At 40.9% G+C, this 25,635-nt stretch overlaps 1 protein-coding gene and 1 long non-coding RNA gene across 2 annotated transcripts in view; one reads left to right on the top strand and one right to left on the bottom strand.

The window, feature by feature from the left end:
• The first annotated feature begins 4,877 nt into the window (after positions 1-4,877).
• The window catches only part of atp11b (ATPase phospholipid transporting 11B), a 103,922-nt gene continuing 83,164 nt past the window's right edge, over positions 4,878-25,635 (top strand). Inside the window, exons 1-2 of the mRNA XM_061780254.1 lie at positions 4,878-5,220; positions 10,248-10,309. Of these exons, the coding sequence (XP_061636238.1) occupies positions 5,202-5,220; positions 10,248-10,309 (81 nt within the window). The 5' untranslated portion in view covers positions 4,878-5,201. The remainder of the gene's footprint in view (positions 5,221-10,247; positions 10,310-25,635) is intronic.
• Positions 21,804-25,625, bottom strand: LOC133481179 (uncharacterized). The gene is made up of 3 exons (XR_009789470.1): positions 25,485-25,625; positions 24,805-24,926; positions 21,804-22,944 (listed from the first exon to the last, which is right to left on the bottom strand). It is a non-coding gene; the product is annotated as an uncharacterized LOC133481179 (long non-coding RNA).

Genomic DNA, 25,635 nt, shown 5'->3' with positions numbered 1-25,635 from the left:
TCTATATTTCTTATATTCAATTTTCTATTTATTTTATTAATAATTCAATGTTTTTAATGTATTTTTTTTATTCTTTTATCTCATTAAATAATTTACCTGATTTATTCTAAAAAAATAAATAAATAAAATATTAAAGAGGACTATTAAAATCGCTGGCAATATTTGAATGTAGCGTTAATTCCCTAACCTCCCCCCTCAAATCTCTGACCAAAGCCATGCCACTTACGTGCACGAGACATGCACTGGAAACAAGCCGATGTTAGCCACCATGCTATTTTCGTGCATGACTTATTCGCAATAGAGCTTTACTACAATACTAAATGTCATCGGTTTGCAGTTTAATTATTAGTAATGCACAATCAATTAAAACTCAAAAAGCGGTGATAAATTTAACTGTCGAGTAGAAATGCTGCCAATTCCACATCACTTCTGAAACCTCTCAGCGGGTTGTGCCCCGTCACATATGAAAGGCACCTTCTATGTTCACTCGTTTTGTCTCGGGATCTGTGCAATTCCTTTTTCTTTTCTTTTTTTTTTCTATTGTTGCTAACCGGTGGATAATCTGTGATCGTTTCAGCACATTAAGCTTTTTTTTGTTTGTCTGTTGTTTTTTTTGACTGTCTCACATGAAATCAGACTAAGCTTTTCCTGTTTTTGGTCAATTAAGATTACCAAAGTTATTTATATTTGCTTAATGGCAAATTAGTGAGAGAATAATTTTTTGGGACAAATATAGTATATAAAAGACAACCCCATATTTGACAATGTACAGCACCGCAACAGTATTTCTCGTTCATGCTGTAATACCGCAGATTGACCTCAAGAGGGAGACTAACACGAGAAATCACATTTCTATTGCAGACTAAATCTGTACAGACATTCATTCATATAAACAAACAACAAATCACACTCACTTTCGCACCTACGGGCAATTTAGAGTATTCAATCAACCTACCACGTATGTTTTTGGGATGTGGGAGGAAACCGGAGTGCCCGGAGAAAAGCCACGCAGGCACTGGGAGAACATGCAAACTCCACACAGGCGGGGCCGGGGATTGAACCCCAGTCCTCAGAACTGTGAGGCAAATGTGCTAACCAGTCGTCCACCGTGCCGCTCTGTATAGACGTATCTAATGCAAAAAATTACAACAATTACAAGATCGGTTTGAGGCAAACCAAATGACCAACTGGATTCAAAGAGGTTTTTTTTTTGTTTTTTTTTCCTCCACTGAGGCTAATGACCAATTGGCATTTGGCCCGTGCAGCATTCAGTATATTAACCACTTCATTCATTTTCTAAATTGCTAAGAGGCCGGAACAGTATTACAACTCTGTTCCTCAGAGCCTAGTTCCCCATAGAGAGATAGATGTTAATTCTAATGCAACCAGACATTAATATAGACACATTAAAAAAATGAAATCCAAAGCAAGCAACCATTACGGAGAGACGGGAAGTTTACATAGAGATGGAGAACTTGTCCTAAGCCTATTAATAGTAATAAGGATAGTTGGCGGCAATGATTGAAAGCCACTTAGCGCTGGGGTATTTGCAAAGAGGATCAGCCAAGGCATGGCTAAACAGGCCTGAGGGATTAATTCAGTCCAATACTATGCACACTGACCAAGAGTGAGGAAGGGAAAGAAAAGGAAATGAAACAATAGTAGAGGTGCAACAATTAATCAATGAATCGATAACTAATCTGTTATCAAATTAATCGATAATGAGTTTTGATAATCAATTCGTCATTTCGAGACTTTGTTTCACTTAAAATTGTCCAAATACTCAAAATTTCAGCCTCTCCACAGTAAATATAAATAATTGTATTTATAATAATAACAAAACAGATTGATGATCTTTCTGTGTCATCAATTAAAGACATTTCCAAATATATTTTACTTTGAAAAACAATTATCAACATTTTTACCTGTTTTCTAACATGTTACAGACCAAACCAGTAACTGAATCATTATCAATTTATGCTTGTGCATTTTCTGCACTGTAAATATGAAATAATGTTCTTTTTAAGGGATGCGATATAAAAGGGATGTAATAATAAAGGGGAAAATAAAGGGATGGGAATTTTAAAACGTATTTACTCCGATTAATACATCCATTTTCTATATCGCTTGTCCTTATTACAGTCATGAGTGACCTGGAGCCTATCCTGGCTGACGTTGGGCAAGAGGCACCATACACCCAGGACAGATCACAAGACAATATTAGAGCACAAATAGACAAACAACCATTCACACTCACCTTCACATCTACAGACAATTGATGTTTTGGGAGTGTGAGTGTGGGGAAGTACAAGCACCCTGAGAAAATCCACGCAAGCACAAGTGCACATGCACACTCCATATAGGAAGACCAGAGCCAAGATTGTAACCCTTAACCTCAGAACTGTGAGGGAGACATGCAACAACTACCTCATCGTGCTGCCCAGCAATAAACATACAATCATCTACGTGATCATAATTTCTCGAGTAGTCCATCATCGATAGGTGTATAACTGTGACTAAAACAAGTCAAAATGTAATTGACTATTTCAGTTGATCTATATCGATCGGTCGATAGATACGTAGATACTTTATTCACTTACTTTTATATATGTGAGGGAAATAGATTTTCATAACAGCAATATTCACAAATGCACATACACACCAACAAAGTTGGGAAAAAAATCCAAGAGCAGCATTTGCGAGGTGTTAAAGGAAATTTAAATCTAATCCAAGCAGGAAGAAAAGAAGAGACTGAAGTGTTGCCTGTTAGTCTGAGGTATGTAATAAGTGTAGCCCAATTATGCTATAGCAGTATTTACACAATTAGTGCAAGAAGAAAGCAAGGTACAATATTAACAGTGATATATAATGACATATTGATGAATTGTGATACACCTAGTATGTCTAATGAATGAAACACCTGTTAATATGCATAGTATGTATGAATGATATTGCACATTAAAGTCATGAATGAGTGCAAATTAAGAGGTATGAATATACTGTAGATAATAGTTCATCCATCCATTCTCTGCACCACTTGTCCTTACTTATTCAAACATCTCCATCTTTAGTCCCATAGTGTCAGCAGCCTTTTTAATTAGTTTATTGGTTCTTTTTTCAGCCCTGCCAATGTTATATAACTAAAAAAAAAACAGTTATGTTATATTTTACTTTCACACAGTGTTGTGAATAATTATGTTTGGTGACAAGCATTTCTAAAGTGACAGTATAGTTAAGAATACAAATCTGAGAAAGCAGCCAGGCTTTATTTGGTACCCTGCCATTCAATTCTATGACAGACATCAAAGGCACTACAAATCATTGCATATGCTTTAAGCACCCAGCATTTTAACAAGCAGTGACTGCATATGACCACATAGTACAATATCAGCCTTTTCCTGAAGTATTATAAAATGACTGCTAATTTAAACATGTTGCACAAGAGGGCCATCCCAATCCTTGTTCTAATTCATGCTCAAGGTGTTTAAAAGTCAAATTCTTCCATGTCAAACTCATCCATTCATTTATTAAACTTGTTTGGTCCATTGGAGCACAGAAATGTTGGACCGGAAAAGGACCTTCTCCAAACTTTTCCCGCTACAGTGGAAGCATGTACTGGACTTGGTAAACGAGTATGTGAGTAAGATTCTTTCCCATGTTTGAGAGTCCGAACACTTGTCCATATAGTGCATTTTATCATGTCAAACTCACAGATGTCGCTGTCGCAGTGGTTTATGGAGTTACATAAATAAGTGCAATAGCGATTACCCCAGCAGTCACGTGACAACTGCTGACAGACAGATAGAGGATTAACCACAGGATTTGCAGAGTCAATCTGTCCTATAAAGATGGCGTTTCTGCATTTACTTGGCATCTAGTGGAGAAAAACACAATAGGAACTGTAACTCCAACTATTTGAATGTGGTTTGAACTTGGTTGAGCTAGATATGGTAGAGGCTCTGTCCATTGACTTAATCCTGGATATAGTATATGTATAGTATATATGGGTGGCGGGGGTGGGGTGGGGTGGGGTGGGGCGGGTTACAATTTAAGGAGCAAATATGCGAATCCTACATGTTTTACACATTTATTTGTAAGGCAGGAAGAATGTGCACTTAAACAAAATTGTGGTTAGATGCAACTATCCTGCTTCAAATATATAATACAAGAATTGCATCACATCATGACTGTTTGTACTTTTGCACTGGAGTGGTATACAGCCACATTTGAGATGATAATTTCCAGGTACTGCTATACATTAGTTTTTTTTTAAATTAGTTTTTACTTTTACATCTTACATTTGAAAACAGATATCTGAACTTTCTATTAATTGCTTTGCCCATTCCCCCCCCCCCCCCACAGATGACAATACAACAAAAGAGATGTAAACAGAGAGAGGTAAAGTCAACCGTGGCAGGGCTTTTGATTGATTGATTGATTCATTTATTCATTTCTTTTTTTTTGGACACACTTCGTAAAAAAGTGAAAACTATTTTGTGTGCAGAGATATTTTTCGCTGTGTTATTAAAACGGGTATGGTGTAGTAAAAAGCAAAGCAAATTTATTTGTGTAGCGCATTTCATACACAAGGTAACTCAATGTGCTTTACATGATTAAAAGCATTTAAAAACAAAGAAAAAAACAGCTTGTAAACATTTAAAACAAAGAGAGTACTTTTTCACTTTCATTATTTCCCCTTTTACCGGAGTCTTTTTAAACACAAGTATCTGTTCTTCTACTTAACTACAGACTACTTTTTCCACCTCTGGCAATTTTCTATTGTAATCATTAATTTAAGGTGAATCCAGTCCTGTAGTTCGTCAACAGGGGGCGCTGCGAGGCCGCCGAGAGTGCATACACACTGCGCACAACGGTGCTGGGGAGAAACGGAAACAACCGTGGCAGAACGCGAAGAGATTAGTGTCGCGTCGCTAGTAGGGACTTGGTGTGGTCAGGCGTCTGTCACTTCTACGTAGCAGCGTTTGCCCAAATATCACCGTAAAATGGGAACAGCCGGCTGTATTTTTTTGTACTACGACCTTGTATGAATGTGTCCCGTAATGCGACCGAAAAGAGTTGCCTTTTGGGGGTTACCTTGATGTTTTGGGACGTTTTTTTTTTTTTTACGGGAGTAGCTAGTTGCTAGTGCTGGCTAGCGGCTGTTCTGGCTACTTGGAACCTATTTTTGCAAGGATGCTACGATGGATACGACAGCAGCTGGTAAAAAAAAAAATCTTAACCAACATTCTCATTGTGTTAGCCGCAAACTGCATTTGATACTCGTCACGTGATTTAAGGATGACAGCAGCCCACAAAAATGTGGACGAACTTTTGGCTAGCTAGCGTTGCCAGATGTCGATGTGTCTAAATAATTGTCAGCCCATAACGTGCTGCTCAGAGAGCAATTCACCCAGCTAGCGAGTATAAAGTTTTAGAAAATGATCAGACAATGTGGTAAAATAGGCAGTCGGGTGTTCACATTTATGTTACGTGTTGCAGTTTGTTCGCTTTTAGTTGGTTTCCAGCTCGCATACGTTTTGTCACTCAGACTGGCTAAGAGTACATTTTTGTTTAACTTTTTCAAAGTCAATTTGAAGTTAGTTTGCCTTTGTCATTACCTTCGTCTTTGTCCCTGTTCTGTACAATTTTCTACTTGTACCAAGACTAATAAGAATCTCCAGTTAGTTATGAAAACGCGGCGAGCCTTATCATCCCTGATAACCTCCCGCATTCCTGTTGAATGATTACCCGTTCAGTAGCATTACAATTCTTGTCTGTTATTTTAGTTTAATGCTGTACGTTTCTTCACGTTTGAGGGCATGAGGCTTGATCAGTCAGGTCAAGGCATCATTTCTTTCCTCCCCTGGAACAATGTTTTGACATAGCAATTGTATCGGACGTTGCTTTGTCATACAAACTAAACGTCGAAGGTCGAACATGAGCGTTGTTTTAATGCGTAATTAAACACGAATTTCTATTCATTTATAATAAAGTGTTGTCTAAGAGCAATGCTTAAAGATGCTGGAAAATTGGGAATCAGTGGTGATTGATTGTATTACAGTGTTGTTACTTTGCCAGATTCTGATTTCAACTAATTGTAATGCCAGCACAATCACGAGCCAAAATTACTATGACATGGTAGGGCACTGCGTCTTCAATGCAACTGAAAGGAGAAATAAGGTAAAATTTGAAGCATTTCTTAACATGTTTAAAGACACTTGTCATTGTCAAAATAGAGATATTATAAAAGTGTGGACTGTCAAACAGTATGTGGTAAAATGGCATGAGAAGCCATGTGATAAACGCATGCCTGGACATTGTCATTCGTCTAATTGTGCCACAGGTGTTTATTAGCAATTCATCCATCCATCCATTTGCTGTACCGCTTATCCTCACGAGGGTCGCGGGCGTGCTGGAGCCGTTCCCCAGCTATCTTCTGGCGAGAGGCGAGGTACACCCTGAACTGGTCGCCAGCCAATTGCAGGGCACATATAAACAAACAACCATTCGCACTCACATTCACACCTAAGGGCAATTTAGAGTCTTCAATCTACCTACTATGCATGGTTTTGGGATGTGGGAGGAAACCGGAGTACCCGGAGAAAACCCACGCAGGCACGGGGAGAACATGCAAACTCCACACAGGTGGAGCCGGGATTTGAACCCCTGAGGTAGATGTGCTAACCAGTCGTCCACCGTGCCACCTTTATTAGCAATTGTATGACTAAAAATTAAAGCGGTAATCATACTTTAAGTAAAGCTATATGCACCATTCACTTCATGCTCAACTTCATGTCCATCATTTGTGCAAGATCTGACCCCACTTTTCTAAGACTTTACTGCATTCCCATTAAAACAGTAGCTGCTACTTTGAATTAGGGCAATTAGTTTGTCCTAATTAAAATTCATTGACTTTTGGTCTGCCACAAAAGTTTGTCTGAAACCTTGTTGCAAACTCACGTTACTTATGTGATTGTTTCCGGTGACACAAATCCTCATTAAGAACAAGAATAGAGGTGGTTAATATGGATGAGTCCTTGTGGACAAATCTACTTTACAGGCTTTTCATTCTTCTTTCAGCAGCCTTGGAACTCTGCTAATTGTGTAGTGTTAACATTTTCATTTTTCATTTTCAACACCGCTTATCCTGGTTAGGGTCGGGCGGCGCTGGAGCCTATCCCAGCTGACTTCGGGCGAAAGGCGGACTACACCCTGAACTGGTCGCCAGTCAGTCACAGGGCACATATAGACACGGACAACCATTCACACTCACATTCACACCGTCACTGAGTGGGAACTGATCCCACGCTGCCCGCACCAAAGTCAGGCGAGTGCACCACTACACCATCAGTGACACCATTAGTGTGAACATCTCAAACATTTTCAGAATACAGCGGAACCTAGGGCTGGGTGATTAATCGAAATGTAATCATGATTTCCATTTTAAATTTTTCAAACGTTACAATCGAAGAAAAAAAATTAATATGCAGCGGCGCGGGTTTTATGTGCAAGTTCCTGCATTGTAAATGCACCCTGAACGCATCCTGTGTTGCATGAAGCAAGTTGTGTCATGTTCTTGTGCCTTCCCTGAGCGTGCTTTAAGTTATTTATTGATACCCCAGTTGGGGCATTTACTGTAAAACTAAATGCAAAATACAAATAATTACTCACATTGAATATTTAAATACAAGACACATCGTTTTAGAAATCGCCAGCTTATGCTATGAGTCAATGGAAAACCCTATTGACAGGCAAGCTAACTTTAGCATTAGCTCACAGGAGGGATTTACTTTCAATTAACGAATAGTTACACACGAATGCCCTAGTAACACATACAAACACACTATAAAAATACTAATGGGCATATGTTCTTCCTAATCTGTGAAAAACGAGTTTAATAAGGTTTTATTGCGGTTTTCTTCTGCTCTTTTGTTTTTTTTAGCTTATTGTAATATGCTGCCCCATGCATGCACCGCACCACACTGCCCCCAAGAGGCCAAGGCGCGTACAGCAGGAACAGCAGACACAGTCATGGCTTTGTTTGAAAATACATTGGCCCCCTCTCCCCTGACTGTCTGACATCAGACTTAAATGTTCCTGTTTTAGTTCTATTGTGATTACAAACATTATTTCTTTTTGGTGAATGCCAAAATATTGAGAGAAGGATTTTTTTTCTTTTTTAAAAATACATATATATATAATAGAAAATACAGTCACCCCAAGCGTGCCAATGTTCTTAACCATGGATGTATTTATTTTTTATTATTTTAATTTGTATTTAAAAAAATATATAGTTTACTTGTTACAAATGTATATATATTTTTTTTTTACGATTCGTTTTGGCAACAATTCGACAATTTGTGGTTGCCGATTCGAGTCAAGGACGATATTGGTTAATTTTTTCAAAAGCTAAACATTTTTACAAAATGGCCGCACTTGGTCGCGCATCGGCAACACTCAGCATTTCTACTGTACACATGATAATCACATTCACGACACTTTACACTCACACTTGATCTGTGCTGAGTGATTTATTGATCACAAACACATGTTAGGGGCGAAGGATCTAAGCTAAGATTGCGAGCGTTGAAATGCGTCAACAAACACATACTAGTCTGTCCACCCACGAGGGGCAGTACGGAGAGGAATGTCTACAGTTCGGGATATGACAAAGAAACGAGACAAAGACGAACTTATCTATGTAGAAGAAGAACTTAGTGCTGGGGGACGGTAATGGCTGTGTGCTAACTGAAAAATAAAGTAAGTAAAAGGAATTATTGTCTTGGAAATACAATACATACACACTTCCATGTAAAGTCTGCCATGCATAAATTCAATGCGTTATTTCCTACTAGTATCGATACAATCGATTGATTACCTTTTAAAACTTTATTTATTTTTGTCCTTGTTTGGCTGTTAGGTCAAGCAAAGAGGGGGATCTGTATCCCATATATGACTGAACAGTTTTACTGTCACAGTAGCATTTTTAAGCTGCCACTGTATTATAACCGACATTTATTGAGAATCAGTCGATCAGCCGCACACAAAAAGGTTTCTAGAGGGGAGTGAGAAAAGAAGACAACAAAAGACAAAGCACTAACTGTAAACAAGATGAGGACGATGATATGAATACCTTTTAAAACGATTTAAATTGATGTTTTTTTTCGTCCGGAAGGCTAACTAGCTGAGCACAGATTGTTTCTAACGGATTGTAGGAAAATAAAACGATACATCAGTATAAGGAATGAATTGTTACACCCCTATTTCCTATAGATTGTTTTATCCCACCATGTTTTTCTGGAACATGAAATCTGTTTCCTCAGTAAATAGTTGTTTGGAAACATCAATTTCTTTTGTTTTAGCCCTATTATGTGGATGATCATTAGTTGTGAACGATAATACTATAGTAGTAGAACATATATGAACAGCATTACAAAGTCCGAAACAATGGTATTGTTAACAGACATTTACCCTATTATCAGGACTTAATGTGGATTATGGAACTTGAGTCAATTAAATGATCACATCTATAATTCAATGTACTTATTGAAGCACATGCTCTGCGTATAGCGTCACACTTACTGCAACAGGCATTTTATCATCATTCATTTCCTGATATTAATTTCTATTAGAACACAGGATATAACTACTCTCAGCCCAGGTGTCTGTTGTTCTCTGTAGTCATGTTGCTTTGCTAATTCTGTTCATCACCGAAAGGGATCAGGAACAGACAGATACTGTCATGCAATGTCTGTATATGTACTTCTGCACTGTTACAAAATGTTGATAGTACAGTGTATGAAAATGTGATTAACACTGTATTATAGATAGCTTACTAAATCTACACGTTATGCAATACATTAATTTATGGTTTCCCTCTGGTCTGGCACCTGCAACCACTTTTTCTTTAATCCCTGTAAAATGTTTGCGAGATAATTAGCATATGCCAGTTTTAGTTAAATTGTCGCTTATCATTTGTAGCTCTGTTTGAGGATATTCACATCAGGTGATTCATGCCACATGTTGTTAGATACATTCATTCATTAATTTTCCGTTCCGCTTAACCTCACTAGGGTCGCGGCCGTGCTGGAGCATATCTTCGGGTAAGAGGCGTGGTACACCATGAACTAGTCGCCAGCCAATCGCAGGGCACATGTAAACAATCAACCATTCGCACTAACATTCACACGTATGGGCAATTTAGAGTCCTCAGTTAACCTACCATGCATGTTTTTGGGACGAGGAAGGAAACCGGATTACCTGGAGAAGACCCACGCAGGCACGAGGAGAACATGCAAACTCCACACAGGTGAGGCCGGATTTGAACCTGGGTCCTCAGAACTGTGAGGTGGATGTGCTAACCAGTCGTCATCGTGCCGCTTGTTAGATACAGTGCCGTGAAAAAGTATTGGCCCTCTTCTCAAATTCTTATATTTTTGCGTAGTTTCCCCACTTTGTTTAGATCATTAAACAAATGTAAATATCAGACAAATACAACCCAAGCGAACTTTTTAAATGGTGATTTCATTTATTTAGGAAGAAAAACTGTTCTAAGTTACATAGCCCTGTGTGAAAAAGTAATGGCCCCCTAAACCTAATAACTGGTTGGACCATCCTCAGCAGCAACAACTGAAATCAAACGTTTTCCATAACTGGCAATGAGTCTTTCACATCTCTGTGGCGATAGTTTGTCCCACTCTTCCTTGCAGAATTGTTTGAATTCATCAAAAATGGAGTGTTTTCAAGGATAAACGGCCTTTTTAAGGTCATGCCACTGCATTTCAATCTGATTCAAGTACGGACTTTGACGAGGCCACTCCAGAACCTTCATTTAATTTTTTTAAGGGGTGTTAAACTCATTTTTGTCGCAGGCCACGTTGTAGCTACAATTTTCCTCAGAGGGCCGTTATAATTGTGAAACCGTGTAAATGGTTTCGCCTCATATTACTGCATATACATAACAAATAGATGAATAACCAATTCTGAAATCAGAAGTCAGTGATACTTGGTTGTTCAGTTACTGTAAAAACAAAAAAAGGGGATTGGTTAAAAAAAAAAAATGCTTGCAACATTTTAACATTATTATATATGACAATTACAAATTTTGGTACAGATTTTAGCTAGCAACACAGGATTTGCTTTCGCGGGCCTTGAATTTGACACCTTTAAGCCATTCAGAAGTTGACTTGCTGGTGTGTTTTGGATTGTTATCCTGCTGCAGAACCCAAGTACGTTTTAGCTTTAGCTCAATTAAATTTTCTTGATTGTTCTTGAATTTGTTTTGATCGTGTCATTTTGTTGCAGCTTTTTTAGATCTTTGGTCCGACTTGATTTTGTCGGTACAGATTCTGTTTAGGTGATTTCTTGGTTGGACAGATCTGGGGGTAATCAGGTTTGGGTGTGATCAGTGAAAATTAACCACAAGTTGTGGTTAGCCACAATTAAATCACGATTTAAAAAGGGGCATAATTAATTTTTAACACAGGGCCAGGTTAGTTTGAATATTAATTTTTCCGTAATAAATGAAATCGCTGTTTTTAAAAAAAAGCATTTTAAGTTCACTTGTTATATTTGTCTGAAATTTACATTTGTTTGATGAGCTTAAACAAAGTGGGGAAACTATGCCAAAATATAAGAATTTAAAAATGAGGCTAATACTTTTTCACAGCACTATTTGTTGGTCAAGCCTTTAGTCATGTTTCTATCAGGGTCCGACATTAATGGAGGCCCGGGGGCCACTACGCTACTGTCTCGGACCACCACCTATGGATCGACGCTGGCCCGCCACTTTCTAAGTTACTGTAAATTTTCACCCAGCGAAAGTGGCCCATTGTCGGTCTGATTTATTTTTTATTTTTTTTATTTAAATTTTTTTTTATCACTGAAACACCCCCCGTCCAAGACAGGATGTTGTGATGACACACGGAAAAACCGGGACTGGCACTGCCAGACTGAATAAACGGGGACGAATTCGGGTTAGCCTCAAGACGATAGCCAAATGTAACCAAACTAACGGCGCTAGCCTCATATGTTCAACAATCATACAAGCGGCAGCGAGACCATGGAAGGGCAGTGACACTAAGCGAAGCTTCATCGTCAGATTAATATGTCCAATAATGTGCGAACAACAACTGTGTGCTAACGAGGATTTTATTCATCAATAAAGTCGGGCTTCATCCATCGACAAACACCATGACACTTTACGGCACCGTCGTAAGTCTTGTCGGACTTGTGGCGCAATACGGCATACGGCCGGCATGTGGAATCATAGCTGTCGTAAAAACGTGGTTATTTATCTCTATGGTGTAAATAACCAAAAATATCTTCACATGAAAACGGTCAAAGGCAGTAAAAAGTTTGGGGAATGGTGCCTTTATATTTAAAAATATCTGTCTAGTTGTGGATATTAATTCAGTTTGTTTATTTAAAATATTTTGCAAATCTATCTAGAAAAGATTATATTTAAATTGCACCACATGAATACTGACTGGGTAAGGCTCTTTTGTTCATTTAAGAAGGGTACAATAACACTGTTCAATGTGGACGTTTTTCCCCCCCACTATCTGGAACAATCAGTGTTATGGCCGTAACGAGTCAACGTTCAATGATTTCTGTAACAAATTATGGACGCTCCTTAACATTTGGCAGCTCTGTGAATGTATCTTTATGCAGGGCTGTTGTAGCTCTTTGCTCAACAGTGACTCAGCAATCATTTTACCAGATATGGTTTTTGGTTTACTCTTTTCACTTCCTGGCACGTTTGAAATCATGGTTCAAAAAGGATACAGAATTTCCATTCTGCTTGACCTAACAGCTGAACAGGACAAAAAAAAAATGAAATCATGGTTCAATTGCAGTTTCATATTTCTGGTTAAAGATGACAACTCTTCACTATCAATACTATACATTACTTTGTGTTCAGTGACAGATTGTATTGCTTGGAAAGGTTTCATGTTTTCCAGACTCATTTGACCTCCCAGCAAAAGTCGCCACACTGAAAGATAACATTCATGGTAAAGATAAACAGCAAGAATGAAAAAAAAAACTGACTATGTTAATTTAGTAGTTAATTTCACAGTCAATTTTATAGTGGCATGTCATGGTGCTCACTTAAAAATTTTTTAAAAAATAGATTAAAAAAATTCCAAAGGAAAAAAACAAAACACTGCAGTCTTTGTCTGCTCATGAACAGTGTTTAATTCAGCATGAGAGGGATGTGGCAAGGAGGTATTATATTCCTAGACAGTGGTGCCAGAGCTAGAAATTATAGTAATAATAAAAAATTATAGGTTCATGCTGCCTGTTCGCCACCTCGCCAATGGCTAATTGATACAGGACATGGCGAAGCGAATATTGCCCATGTTCGCCACGCTGGTGAATCAAAATTGCCTGCGTCAAAACGCAAATCCCCTTACTAATAAGTTAAAATGAGGTAAACATAGTCATCACGGCCTTCCCCCCGCCCCACTTATGTAATTTAGACCACTTTGTCCTGCTTTTGAAATGCTACAATGATCTGACAGCTAAAGTTAGCCTACTAATATTTACCAAAGATTCAGAATATTAATGTATATTTTCAACGAAAAAGTCTTAATTTGAGAAAATTCTATATGATGTCCATAAGATCCTCAAATAAGTGAATCAATTAAACACTTTAACTTTAATTGATAAGAACATTAATCAACATTTAATATAGTTTACCATTTCAACTGCTTTTGTAATCACATTTTGATGATCAAAAGTGTAACTCTTGTCACGCTCCACTTTATCCCTATACTCTGACACTGACAGCGGTGTAACTGCTACTGGCAAGAGCATCCTTATACAATATGAAATTTTTACAATGTATGAAGTCAAATCAGTAAGTCAATATTCTACTGTGATTGAAGGTTTTTTTTTTACAAATCGATAGTAAAATAAAGATTTGTTCTTCATATCAATTGATAGGCCTGTTACGATAACCTAAGACGATATATTTTCCCAAAGAACTATCATGATAAGGTTTTTTTTTTTTTTTTTTTTTTAATGCCTCTGACACTCTAAAAACTGTTGGGTTATTAATAACCCTTGTTGTTATTTTTAACCCAATTTCTGGGTGAAAAAGGCATCCACCTCAACACAGGTCAATTTGACCCCACATATTGGGCCTCACTTTTTGGGTTAAATGAATAACCCGAGGTGGCACGGTGGCCGACTGGTTAGAGCGTCAGCCTCACAGTTCTGAGGACCCGGGTTCAATCCCCGGCCCCGCCTGTGTGGAGTTTGCATGTTCTCCCCGTGCCTGCGTGGGTTTTCTCTGGGCACTCCGGTTTCCTCCCACATCCCAAAAACATGCATTAATTGGAGACTCTAAATTGCCCGTAGGCATGACTGTGAGTGCGAATGGTTGTTTGTTTCTATGTGCCCTGCGATTGGCTGGCAACCAGTTCAGGGTGTACCCCACCCCCTGCCCGATGACAGCTGGGATAGGCTCCAGCACGCCCGCGACCCTAGTGAGGAGAAGCGGCTCAGAAAATGGATGGATGGATGGATCGATGGAATAACCCGACTTTTTGAGTCAAAATAACCCAATTAATTGGTCAAATTGACCCAAGTAGGGGTCGCTCCCTTTTTGACCCAGTTGCCTTTGTCAATTTGACCCCCAAAATTGGGCTATTCATTTGACCAACGTTTTGGGTCAAAGGTTTGCAAGTGGTGAAATGATGTAAACTACCAGAAGTTGAGTTATATTGACTACAATTTATCGGGTTACTGCAAAAGAAAGAAGTGAAATTGAACACAGATACAGTGATCATTGTCTACTTTTAAAAAATGAGGCAACAAAGAGACAATTACCATAATTGAATAGATTTTTATTGCTTCAACTTTGATTAAAATTGAAATTTGAAATTAAATTAAAACAAACCTATTAAATAGAAAATAATGATATCATTGGTTGAAGTATTTTGGATCTCCTTATAGTGAACGTTCATCTTTTTACATATATGGTTAAATTTATTGGATTCAATAAATAAAATAGTTATATTGACTTATTGGTACCACGACATAAAATCTATGGAATGTTGTCACTTTTTGCCGTAATGTTTTTGTCAAATTTACTTAATATCATGCATTCTCAAGTATTTACTGAAGGTCAATTTAAATATGTATTAACACATCCATTTTCAATATATTTTCAAAACACCAAGACAAGACAAATACAAAATATAAATGTTATTTCTGGAATACCAAGCTAAAAAAGACTGATAGTTGTGCCAGTTACAAGTCTTACGTCACACCCAAATGAGTGTATGAACAACATTCTGAATAAGACTTAAAATAAGACACTTAACTGCAGCACAAAATTACTGAGCATTTCAGTGTATTTAGGGGTCTCGTTCCTAAGCCAGTAGCTTGCTCTTGAGGCTGTTCACGTTCAAGGAAAGAATTTAACAGTTCATCTCAAGAAAGAGTTTCTGAAAAGCTTCAAAACTGTACCTTAGCTCCTTGGGATAGGCAAGATTCAATGCATACGTCAAACCAATGAGCATGCCACACCCCCTTGGAATGTTACCCAGAGCGGTCAGGATCTTTATTCTGTCTATAACGATTCTGATGTCCTGGATGTTGTAGATTTTTAATTTTATTCCCCTTGAACACCAAGATCCCGTGTAACAGCATCTTCATCTGCATGCTAAAATAAGAACATGTATTTTTGACGGTACAGCTCGGATACATGGCTAGAGCTAGATAGATTTCAACTTACATTACAACATAATATTTAAGAGCTGATCAGCAGCTCCAAGGTACAACTTCAGACACCAGATGAACATTTCAATATTGATGGTAAGATTGCTCAGAGCCTGAAATAACATAAATGAATATTACTCAAGGTCATGACACAGCTTTTTACACTGGGAGGCTTAGACTTAAGAAACCACTGTCATTGATCCTTTGTGTGCTGTCTGAGAGATAAGTCTCCTGAGGGTATTTCAACAGTATGTATTGTGTTGCAGAACAGTAAACAAAAATAATATGACACACCCCCACATATTGAGGGACTGGCTATATGGGGGTTCGACCTCATTACACTGTGTGCGGCAAACCCAACATAATTAGCCCAATTAGCACAACAAAGCTCTTCTAGCATAGAGTGCTAACAAATGCTAACATTTTAAATGACTTGTTTTTGACACATTTTTTAGTAGCATTTGCATTCCCAAAAACACATGACTTTTAAACACCTTGCATCTTTTACAGGAAGTTATATGTTCTAACACAAACAGTTACTTACAGCGTGGGCTAAGACAAACTGACGTATAACACATTTCATCACTCGAGGGTGCTAAAGGTCAAGATAAATCAAATGCAAATGAAACATTACTACAACTAAACCATTACAGGTATAAAGTTTTATCTTTGAAAACGCTTACCGCTTGAGCAATTGGCAGTCGAAAAGGCTGTGGCAGACATAACTTCGGTGTGGCACACTCCAATTCAAATTGCTTTTCAGCGGGAGCAGGGCAGAGCGATAACTCAACAATGGATAAATTTGAGCCAACGAATTTGTTTAACTCAGAAAAATAACCCATACATTTGACCCAACACAAACTACCCAGGAATTGGGTAAATAACCCAACTGTTTTTAGACTGGAAGTCATGAAAAATAAGGCCTGCTGCTTTTGTTTTTTATTAATATATTTTTATTGTTGTTGTTATTATTATTATTATTGTAGTTGTTATCATTTCCTTTCTTGTTTCTCTATTAAATTGTTTTTCTCTACTCTGTGATATGGGTTCCCCTTGGTCTGAAATAAAGAATAAAGAGCTGCAAGGCCAGCTTGGTTTACAACCCCAATTCCAATGAAGTTGAGACGTTGTGTTAAACATAAATAAAAATAGAAAACAAAGATTTGCAAATCATGTTCAGGCTATATTTAATTGAATACACTACAAACACCATCCATCCATCCATTTTCTACCGCTTATCCGGGTCAGGTCACGGGGGTAGTAGCTTTAGCAGGAACGCCCAGACTTCCCTCTCCCCAGCCACTTCATCCAGCTCTTCCGGGGGGATCCCGAGGCGTTCCCAGGCCAGCCGGAGGACGTAGTCTCTCCAGCGTGTCCTGGGTCGTCCCCGGGGTCTCCTCCCGGTGTGACGTGCCCGGAACACCTCACCAGGGAGGCGTCCGGGAGGAATCCGAATCAGATGCCCCAGCCACCTCATCTGGCTCCTCTCGATGCGAAGGAACAGCGACTCTACTCTGAGATCCTCCCGAATGACCGAGCTGCTCACCCTATCTTTAAGGGAGAGCCCGGATACCCTTCGAAGGAAACTCATTTCGGCCGCTTGTATCTGGGATCTTGTTCTTTCGGTAACGACCCACAGCTCCTGACCATAGGTGAGGGTAGGAACGTAGATCGACCGGTAAATTGAGAGCTTCGCCTTTCGGCTTAGCTCCTTCTTTACCACAACGGAGCGATACAAAGTCCGCATCACTGCAGACGCTGCACCGATCCGCCTGTCGATCTCCCGTTCCATTCTTCCCTCACTTGTGAACAAGACCCCAAGATACTCGAACTCCTCCACTTGGGGCAAGATCTCATCCCCGACCTGGAGAGGGCAGGCCACCCTTTTCCGACTGAGGACCATGGTCTCAGATTTGGAGGTGCTGATTCTCATCCCAGCCGCTTCACACTCCGCTGCGAACTGCTCCTATGAGAGTTGGAGGTCACCGCTTGATGAAATCAACAGAACCACATCATCTGCAAAAAGCAGAGATGCAATACTGAGGCCACCAAATCGGACCCCCTCTACGCCTCGGCTGCGCCTTGAAATTATGGCCATAAAAGTTATGAGCAGAATCGGTGACAAAGGGCAGCCTTGGCGGAGTCCAACCCTCACCGGGAACGAGTCCGATTTACTGCCAGATATGCGGACCAAACTCTGACTCCGGTCGTACAGGGACCGAACAGCCCGTATCAGGGGGTTCGGTACCCCATGCTCCCGAAGCACCCTTCGCAGGACTCCCCGAGGGGCATAGACTAACGCCTTCTCCAAGTCCACAAAACACATGTAGACTGGTTGGGCAAACTCCCATGCACCCTCGAGGACCCTGCCAAGAGTGTAGAGCTGGTCCACTGTTCCACGGCCACGACGAAAACAACACTCCTCCTCCTGTATCTGAGATTTGACTTTCCGACGCACCCTCCTCTCCAGCACCCCTGAATAGACCTTACCAGGGAGGCTGAGGAGTGTGATCCCCCTGTTGTTGGAACACACCCTCCGGTCCCCCTTCTTAAAAATGGGGACCACCACCCCAGTCTGCCAATCCAGAGGCGATGTCCACGCGTTGTTGCGGAGGCGTGTCAACCAGGACAGCCCCACAACATCCAGAGCCTTTAGGAACTCCAGGCGAATCTCATCCAGGAGCTTTTTAACTACCTCGGTGACCTCAAACCCAGAGATATGAGAGCCCGCCTCAGAGAACCCACACTCTGCTTCCTCTTGAGAAGGCGTGTCGGTGGAATTGAGGAGGTCTTCGAAGTATTCTACCCACCGACTCAGAACGTCCCGAGTCGAGGTCAGCAGTGCGCCATCCCCACTATACACAGTGTTGGTGGTGCACTGCTTTCCTCTCCTGCGACGCCGGATGGTGGACCAGAATTTCCTCGAAGCTGCCCGGAAGTCTTTCTCCATGGCCTCACCGAACTCCTCCCATACCAGAGTTTTTGCTTCAGCGACCACCGAAGCTGCATACCGCTTGGCCAGCCGGTACCCATCAGCTGCCTCAGGAGTCCCACAGCCCAAAAAGGCCCGATAAGACTCCTTCTTCAGCTTCTCGGCATCCCTCACCGTTGGTGTCCACCAACGGGTTCGAGGCTTGCTGCCATGACAGGCACCGACCACCTTACGGCCACAGCTCCGGTCGGCCGCCTCAGCAATGGAGCCGCGGAACATGGTCCACTCGGACTCTATGTCCCCCGCTTCCCCCGGAACATGAGCAAAGTTCGGTTGGAGGTGGGAGTTGAAACTCCTTCTGACAGGGGATTCTGCCAGACGTTCCCAGGAGACCCTCATAATACGTTTGGGCCTGCCACGTTGGACGGGCATCTTCCCCACAATTGGAGCCAACTCACCACCACGTGGTGATCAGTTGACAGCTCCGCCCCTCTCTTCACCCGAGTGTCCAAGACATGCGGCCGCAAGTCTGATGACACGACCACAAAGTCGATCATCGAACTGCAACCTAGGGTGTCCTGGTTCCAAGTGCACCTGTGGACACCCTTATGCTTGAACATGGTGTTCGTTATGGACAATCCGTGACGAGCACAGAAGTCCAATAACAGAACACTGCTCGGGTTCTGATCGGGGGGGGGGGCGTTCCTCCCAATCACGCCCTTCCAGGTCTCACTGTCATTGCCCACGTGAGCATTGAAGTCCCCCAGCAGAACGATGGAGTCCCCAGCGGAAGCGCTCTCCAGCACCCCCTCCAAGGACTCCAAAAAGGGTGGGTACTCTGAACTGCTGTTTGGTGCATACGCACAAACAACAGTCAGGACCCGTCCCCCCACCCGAAGGTGGAGGGAGGCTACCCTCTCGTCCATCGGGATGAACCCCAACGTACAGGTGCCGAGCCAGGGAGCAATAAGTATACCCACACCTGCTCGGCGCCTCTCACCGTGGGCAACTCCAGAGTGGAAGAGAGTCCAACCCCTCTCAAGAGGACTGGTACCAGTGGAAGCGAGTCCGACTATATCTTGTCGGAACTTTTCGACCTCACCCACCAGCTCGGGCTCCTTCCCTGCCAGAGAGGTGACATTCCACGTCCCTCGAGCCAGCTTCTGTAGCCGGAGATCGGATCGCCAAGGTCCCCGCCTTTGGCCACGACCCAGCTCACACTGCACTCGACCCCTATGGCCCCTCCCACAGGTGGTGAGCCCATGGGAAGACACTACAAACACAAGATATTTAATGTTCAAACTGGTAAACTTTATTGTTTTTAGCAAATAATCATTAACTTTGACTTTTATGGCTGCAAATGTTCCAAAAAAGCTGGGACAAGGGGAAAAAAAGTCTGAGAAAGTTAAGGAACGCTCATCAAACACCTGTTTTGAACATCCCACAGGTGAGCAGGCTAATTGGGAACAGGTGGGTGCCATGATTGGGTATAAAAGGAGCAGCAAGCATTCGCAAGCAAAGATGGGGCAAGGTTCACCTCTTTGTGAACAAGTGTTTAAGGACAATGTTCCTCAACGTACAATTGCAAGGAATTTAGGGATTTCATCATCTACGGTCCATCATAATATCAAAAGGTTCAGAGAATCTGGAGAAATCACTGCATGCAAGCGGCAAGGCCGAAAACCAACATTGAATGCCCGTGACATTCGATACCTCTGCGGCACTGCATCAAAAACCGACATCAATGTGTAAAGGATATCACCACATGGGCTCAGGAACACTTCAGAAAACCAATGTCAGAAAATACAGTTCGGCTCTACATCCGTAAGTGCAACTTGAAACTCTACAATGCAAAGCAAAAGCTATTTATCAACAACACCCAGAAACGCCGCCGGCTTCTCTGGGGCTGATGCAAAGTGGAAAAGTGTTCTGTGGTCCGGTGAGTCCACCTTTCAAATTGGTTTTGGAAATTGTGGACGTCATGTCGTCCAGGCCAAAGAGGAAAAGAACCATCCGGACTGTTATGGACGCAAAGTTCAAAAGCCAGCATCTGTGATGGTATGGGGCTCTGTTAATGCCAATGGCATGGGTAACTTACACATTTATGAAGGCCCAATTAATGCTGAAAGGTACATACAGGTTTTGAAGAAACATATTTTGCCATCCAAGCAACGTCTTTTTTATTGACGCCCCTGCTTATTTCAGCAAGCCAATGCCAAACCACATTCTGCACGTTTTACAACAGCGTGGGTTCGTAGTAAAAGAGTGCGTGTGGGTACTAGACGAGCCTGCCTGCAGTCCAGACCTATCTGGCATTGAGAATGTGTGGCGCATTATGAAGAACGGAGACCCCGGACTGTTGAACAGCTGAACCTATAGATCAAGCAAGAATGGGAAAGAATTCCACCTACAAAGCTTCAACAATTAGTGTGCTCAGTTCCCAAATCTTTATTGAATGTAAAAGTAAAGGTGATGTAACACAGTGGTAAACATGACCCAGTCCCAGCTTTTTTGGAACGTGTTGCAGCCATACAATTCTAAGTTAATAATTATTTGCTAATAACAATAAAGTTGATCAGTTTGAACATTAAATATCTTGTCTTTGTAGTGTATTAAGTTAAATATAGGTTGAACATGATTTGCAAATCCTTGTATTCAGTTTCTATTTATGTTTAACAAAACGTCCCAACTTCATTGGAATTAGGGTTGTACAAGTAGTCTTCTATTCCGATTAGAATCGATTTAGAAACCCAAACCGAAGGAAAATGATAAATTTAAACACCTTAATCGAAATAAACAGGCCGAATCTGAATGGAATGTAATTCAGTCGTGGATTATGTCACACTACAAGAAGTTTTGTTGCTCCTGACAAAATATGTCGGGCCCGATCAGGGAACTCTGCTGTGATAGCTAATCGGGCCAATATCGTGGCTAAATTCCTGTCGTCTGATCTAGGCATGAGTTTCTTTTCCTCCACTTAGTAATATTGTAGGATGATTTATTTTTCTGAGCAGCCGCTGTAATATGTTTTAATTTGAAATGTGGACATTTCATTTGAAGAGAGGGAATTATCCATCCATCCTACCATTTTCTGAGCCGCTTCTCCTCACAAGGGTCGCGGGAGTGCTGGTGCCTATCCCAGCTATCATCGGGCAGGAGGCAAGGTACACCCTGAACTGGTTACCAGGCAGTCGCAGGGATAGGGAAGTCTATCAGATTTATTTTTGCATTGATATATGTATTTGTATGGAGTGGAGCTCCCTCATTATTTCATTTTTGGGACTACTGTGATGTATTGGCTGAGGGATATTGTTAGATTTATCTTACCCAACATTATAATAGACACAAAAGGAATGAAGACGCTGGTTTCTTTTTCTCATGAGGAGGGCGTATGGGAGATTGTTCAGATCACAGTCTCTCAACACGCTCTAAACAATCCCCCCCCCCCTCGCTCCTGCATTTATTTGAAATAGGAGGGATTTACAAATCATAATGTTCTAAGTAATAAGACACAACACAAAATATTTGATAATAAGAGGGTTTTTCCCAGACATAGTATTCTAAGCAATAAGACACAACACATAATATTGGACCAACACCTGTCACGACCCGACCACATCCGATCACGTCCTTGGTCCAGGCGCCCTTCCATCGGATGATGCTGAGTCTTCTTTTTGAAGGCGAAACATCTAAAATTGTCCATTATACTAATGCAAGCTAAGCAAATAAATGATAACTTCTATAATATATTTAACAGATATGTTGTTATTGGGAGTCGGAATTGTTACTCTCCGTGTGATGTTCTTTCACCGACAACCTTCATCTTGAGCTAAACACTCACTAGTATACCACTAAAGAGTGCTGCTGTTACAAAATGGTTCAATAATTCGGCGGATCATCTCCTCGAGGGGGAGTGGTGGTGGCGGTGGCCTGCGCAAGGCAGGCTCGTGGGGCTTTCCGGTTGCAGCTGCCAGCGGCCGGGATGCGGCTTCTCAAAGTGGAGGTCCACTAGCATCCGAGGCCGGCCCATGGATCAATGTTTGCTGGGACGGAGCGCGGGGTGAACAACTATGCGCCTCTCTCCCAATCGATTGCGATGCGACGCTCAGACTGGAATAGTGGCTATACTGTAGCCTTGGAAGTAACTCAGGGCACAGAGTTGTTTCTGCATCCCTCCCAATGCAGCCTTTTGGTCACGTGGGCCAGTCAGCCAAAGATTGTATCTTTTGTGACGTACCCACATGGTCACATGGGTTACCCATCCAGTCGGGTGCGTTTTTACTCTTAATGAGGAAGTGGAGTATGGGGAGAGATTTGTGTCAAAATTATTTGCACCTCTTTTTCAAATTGTAGTGTATATTGGTTTTGCATAAAAACTTAATTTAGCAAAAGCAGGCGTTGCTTCCGGTTTAGCTAGATTTTTACGTTTAACATTATAATCAAACTATTCATGTCCTGTAAAGGGGCACCACATCTCCTTTTAGATGTGGAAAATTTAGGAAAAGGGATGAAAAACCTTGATCAATCTCATAATCTGAATGTTGCTACAGGAATGAAATAAGAGTCCTCGATTTCAGAGGTTTAACTGTTTCACTCAAACACACACAAAACACAACAGGAAGTGGGATTTTGTTGAAAATTAAATCTAAAAGGGAAATCTACAGGGAAACAATACGGAGGGATTTAACTACAGAACAAATGACAGACAAATATTGGTAAAGGAGGCTGGTGTAAGATGGAATGGGGATGTACGGTGAACAATGCATAGAGCTGGGATTTCTGTTAACGTTACTTTGAACCCAAATATACACCAATCTGTATTTAGTAGACTGCACGTTGGACTTATGTTGCGTGGAACACAATTTAGGCAGCCCTTGAGTGGCGCTGGTCGCCACGCACTCGGAGCAAACTTGCGCCGCACGTTTCCTTTGTGATGGATCTTTGTCCGTAAGCTGCCCCCGCACACAAAAGTGTAGGAACTTGTTGGTGGGGTTGCTGGGGACATCTGGTTGATGGCGTGTCCATTACAAAATCCACAAATATATCCACGATTCACGTTTTTCAAATCCACAAATTGTTTGCACGTGTTTTTCAAATCCACAAATACGTCTTTTAATGTTGTGTGTGCATTTATCATGACTTTTCATTTGTAAATAATCAATTTTGCTTGTGAATTGTTGTATTTGTGGATCAGCGGGCACATGCATTTATTTTTGAAACAAACATAAGGCAGTTTTAAGATTCACACATGTAGGAAGGCCCTCCCTCCATCCGCTAGGTGACAGTGTTGCTGTCTCCGTTGATGACTTGACTGCAAGTCATTTTTATAGGTATCTAACAGTCTATAGTCTGACCCTGCTGAAATCCCCAATAAATTGACCATGGCTGAACAAGGTGGACAGCCAGAAGCAACGTCATTAGTCAGTAAAATATACAGAAATCACCTTCATCTGTCAGCAAGATACAAAAACAGCTTATTATTACAGTGTTTAACTAACAGTGGCTTGCTCTCAAACATCTATATATAAATATAGTAGACTTTACACGATCAGGATTTTTTGGTCCGATCACCGATCAGCCAGTTTAAAAAAAAAAAAAAAAACGATAACTGATCACCGATCCGATCACAAGATGGAGGAATGTGACCTGTTCATTTACTGTATATACTGTATAAAAAATTAAATTTACAATAAATAATGTATATTTGTTCCTCTATTTATGCCAGTGAGGCATAGTGACAGACAGAACAAATGAATGGTCTTCTATTAGATGGCAGGAAGTAAATACACTAATTAATGTATCCACTTTTTGTGACATTTTTGTTTGTTGGTGTCCGGTGAGATTTTTCAATTGTAAAATATGTTGCTTGGCTCCATAATGGTTGAAAATCACTGCTCCAGTCAGATCGTGTATTCTAATCAGTCAGGTCAAACCTACATGACCAAAATAATGGGTGCTAACTTACTGTAATTAAATTACTTTATTTTTAAATTACTTCACCCACACCGAAACTTTAGAGCATGATATGACAGAACGGCGGAATGTTTACGTCCAACCGTTTGTGCTACCACTAGCTTGCTAGGCTACGTAACATTTTGTTGCCTGCTTGCGAGCCGTATCGTATTAAAAGTACGGGAACATACCTCAAGCAAGCCTTAAACGAACTTCCTCTCCTGTCCTGAGCACCGGTGACCACCAACACACGTTTTTCCCCATTTTGTCCTTAGAATACAGTCTGCGCGCTCCACTCTTGTTGTCGTCGCCACTGTAACGAATGTATCCGTTCGCATTTGAGTTGACAAGATAAAGCCCAATGATCGTAAAAAACGAGATGCGGTGGTATCGGAATACAAGATTTTATTGCAGTAGTCTGACATAGTGCAAGCGTGACAGAGCAAGTTTGTCTTGTAGTTTGATCCGGGTATTACGTGTTGTCTGTCTCAGACGTGTTGTCTGTTCCACACCGCTGAAAAGGTGTTTTTTTTTTTTTTTTAATAACTTTATTGGTCGTCAGATATTTCCAATACTACATCAAAAGACACGCGACAAGGCTAAAAATAAACTAGCTTTTGGATTCAAATATACAGTGCATGATGGCGACGCGGAGTAAATGTCTTTTGCGGAGCCGATCAATGATGTCATTGATCATCTTAAGGATGATCAGAATCAGAATCATCTTTATTTGCAAAGTATGTCCAAAAAAACACACAAGGAATTTGTCTCCGGTAGTTGGAGCCGCTCTAGTACGACAACAGACAGTCAATTGACAGAGAACACTTTTGAGACATAAAGACATTGATGATCAGAAGAAATGGACAGTTACCTTGATTGAAGTGGGTATTCAGTAGCCTATTCAGGAAAATGTGTGATGACTTCTGTTATTTATGTAAGTAGAATCATGTTTTTTTGTTTTTGTTTTTTTAATGACAATTGTCTTTATCCCATTCTATTTCCCCTCTATTCCCCTTGCCTTC

This window comes from Phyllopteryx taeniolatus, chromosome 7 (genome assembly GCF_024500385.1).
Source record: "Phyllopteryx taeniolatus isolate TA_2022b chromosome 7, UOR_Ptae_1.2, whole genome shotgun sequence".
Classification (NCBI taxonomy): domain Eukaryota; kingdom Metazoa; phylum Chordata; class Actinopteri; order Syngnathiformes; family Syngnathidae; genus Phyllopteryx; species Phyllopteryx taeniolatus.
Note: the sequence above shows the minus strand (reverse complement) of the source record. Positions and strands in the feature narration are given on the sequence as shown.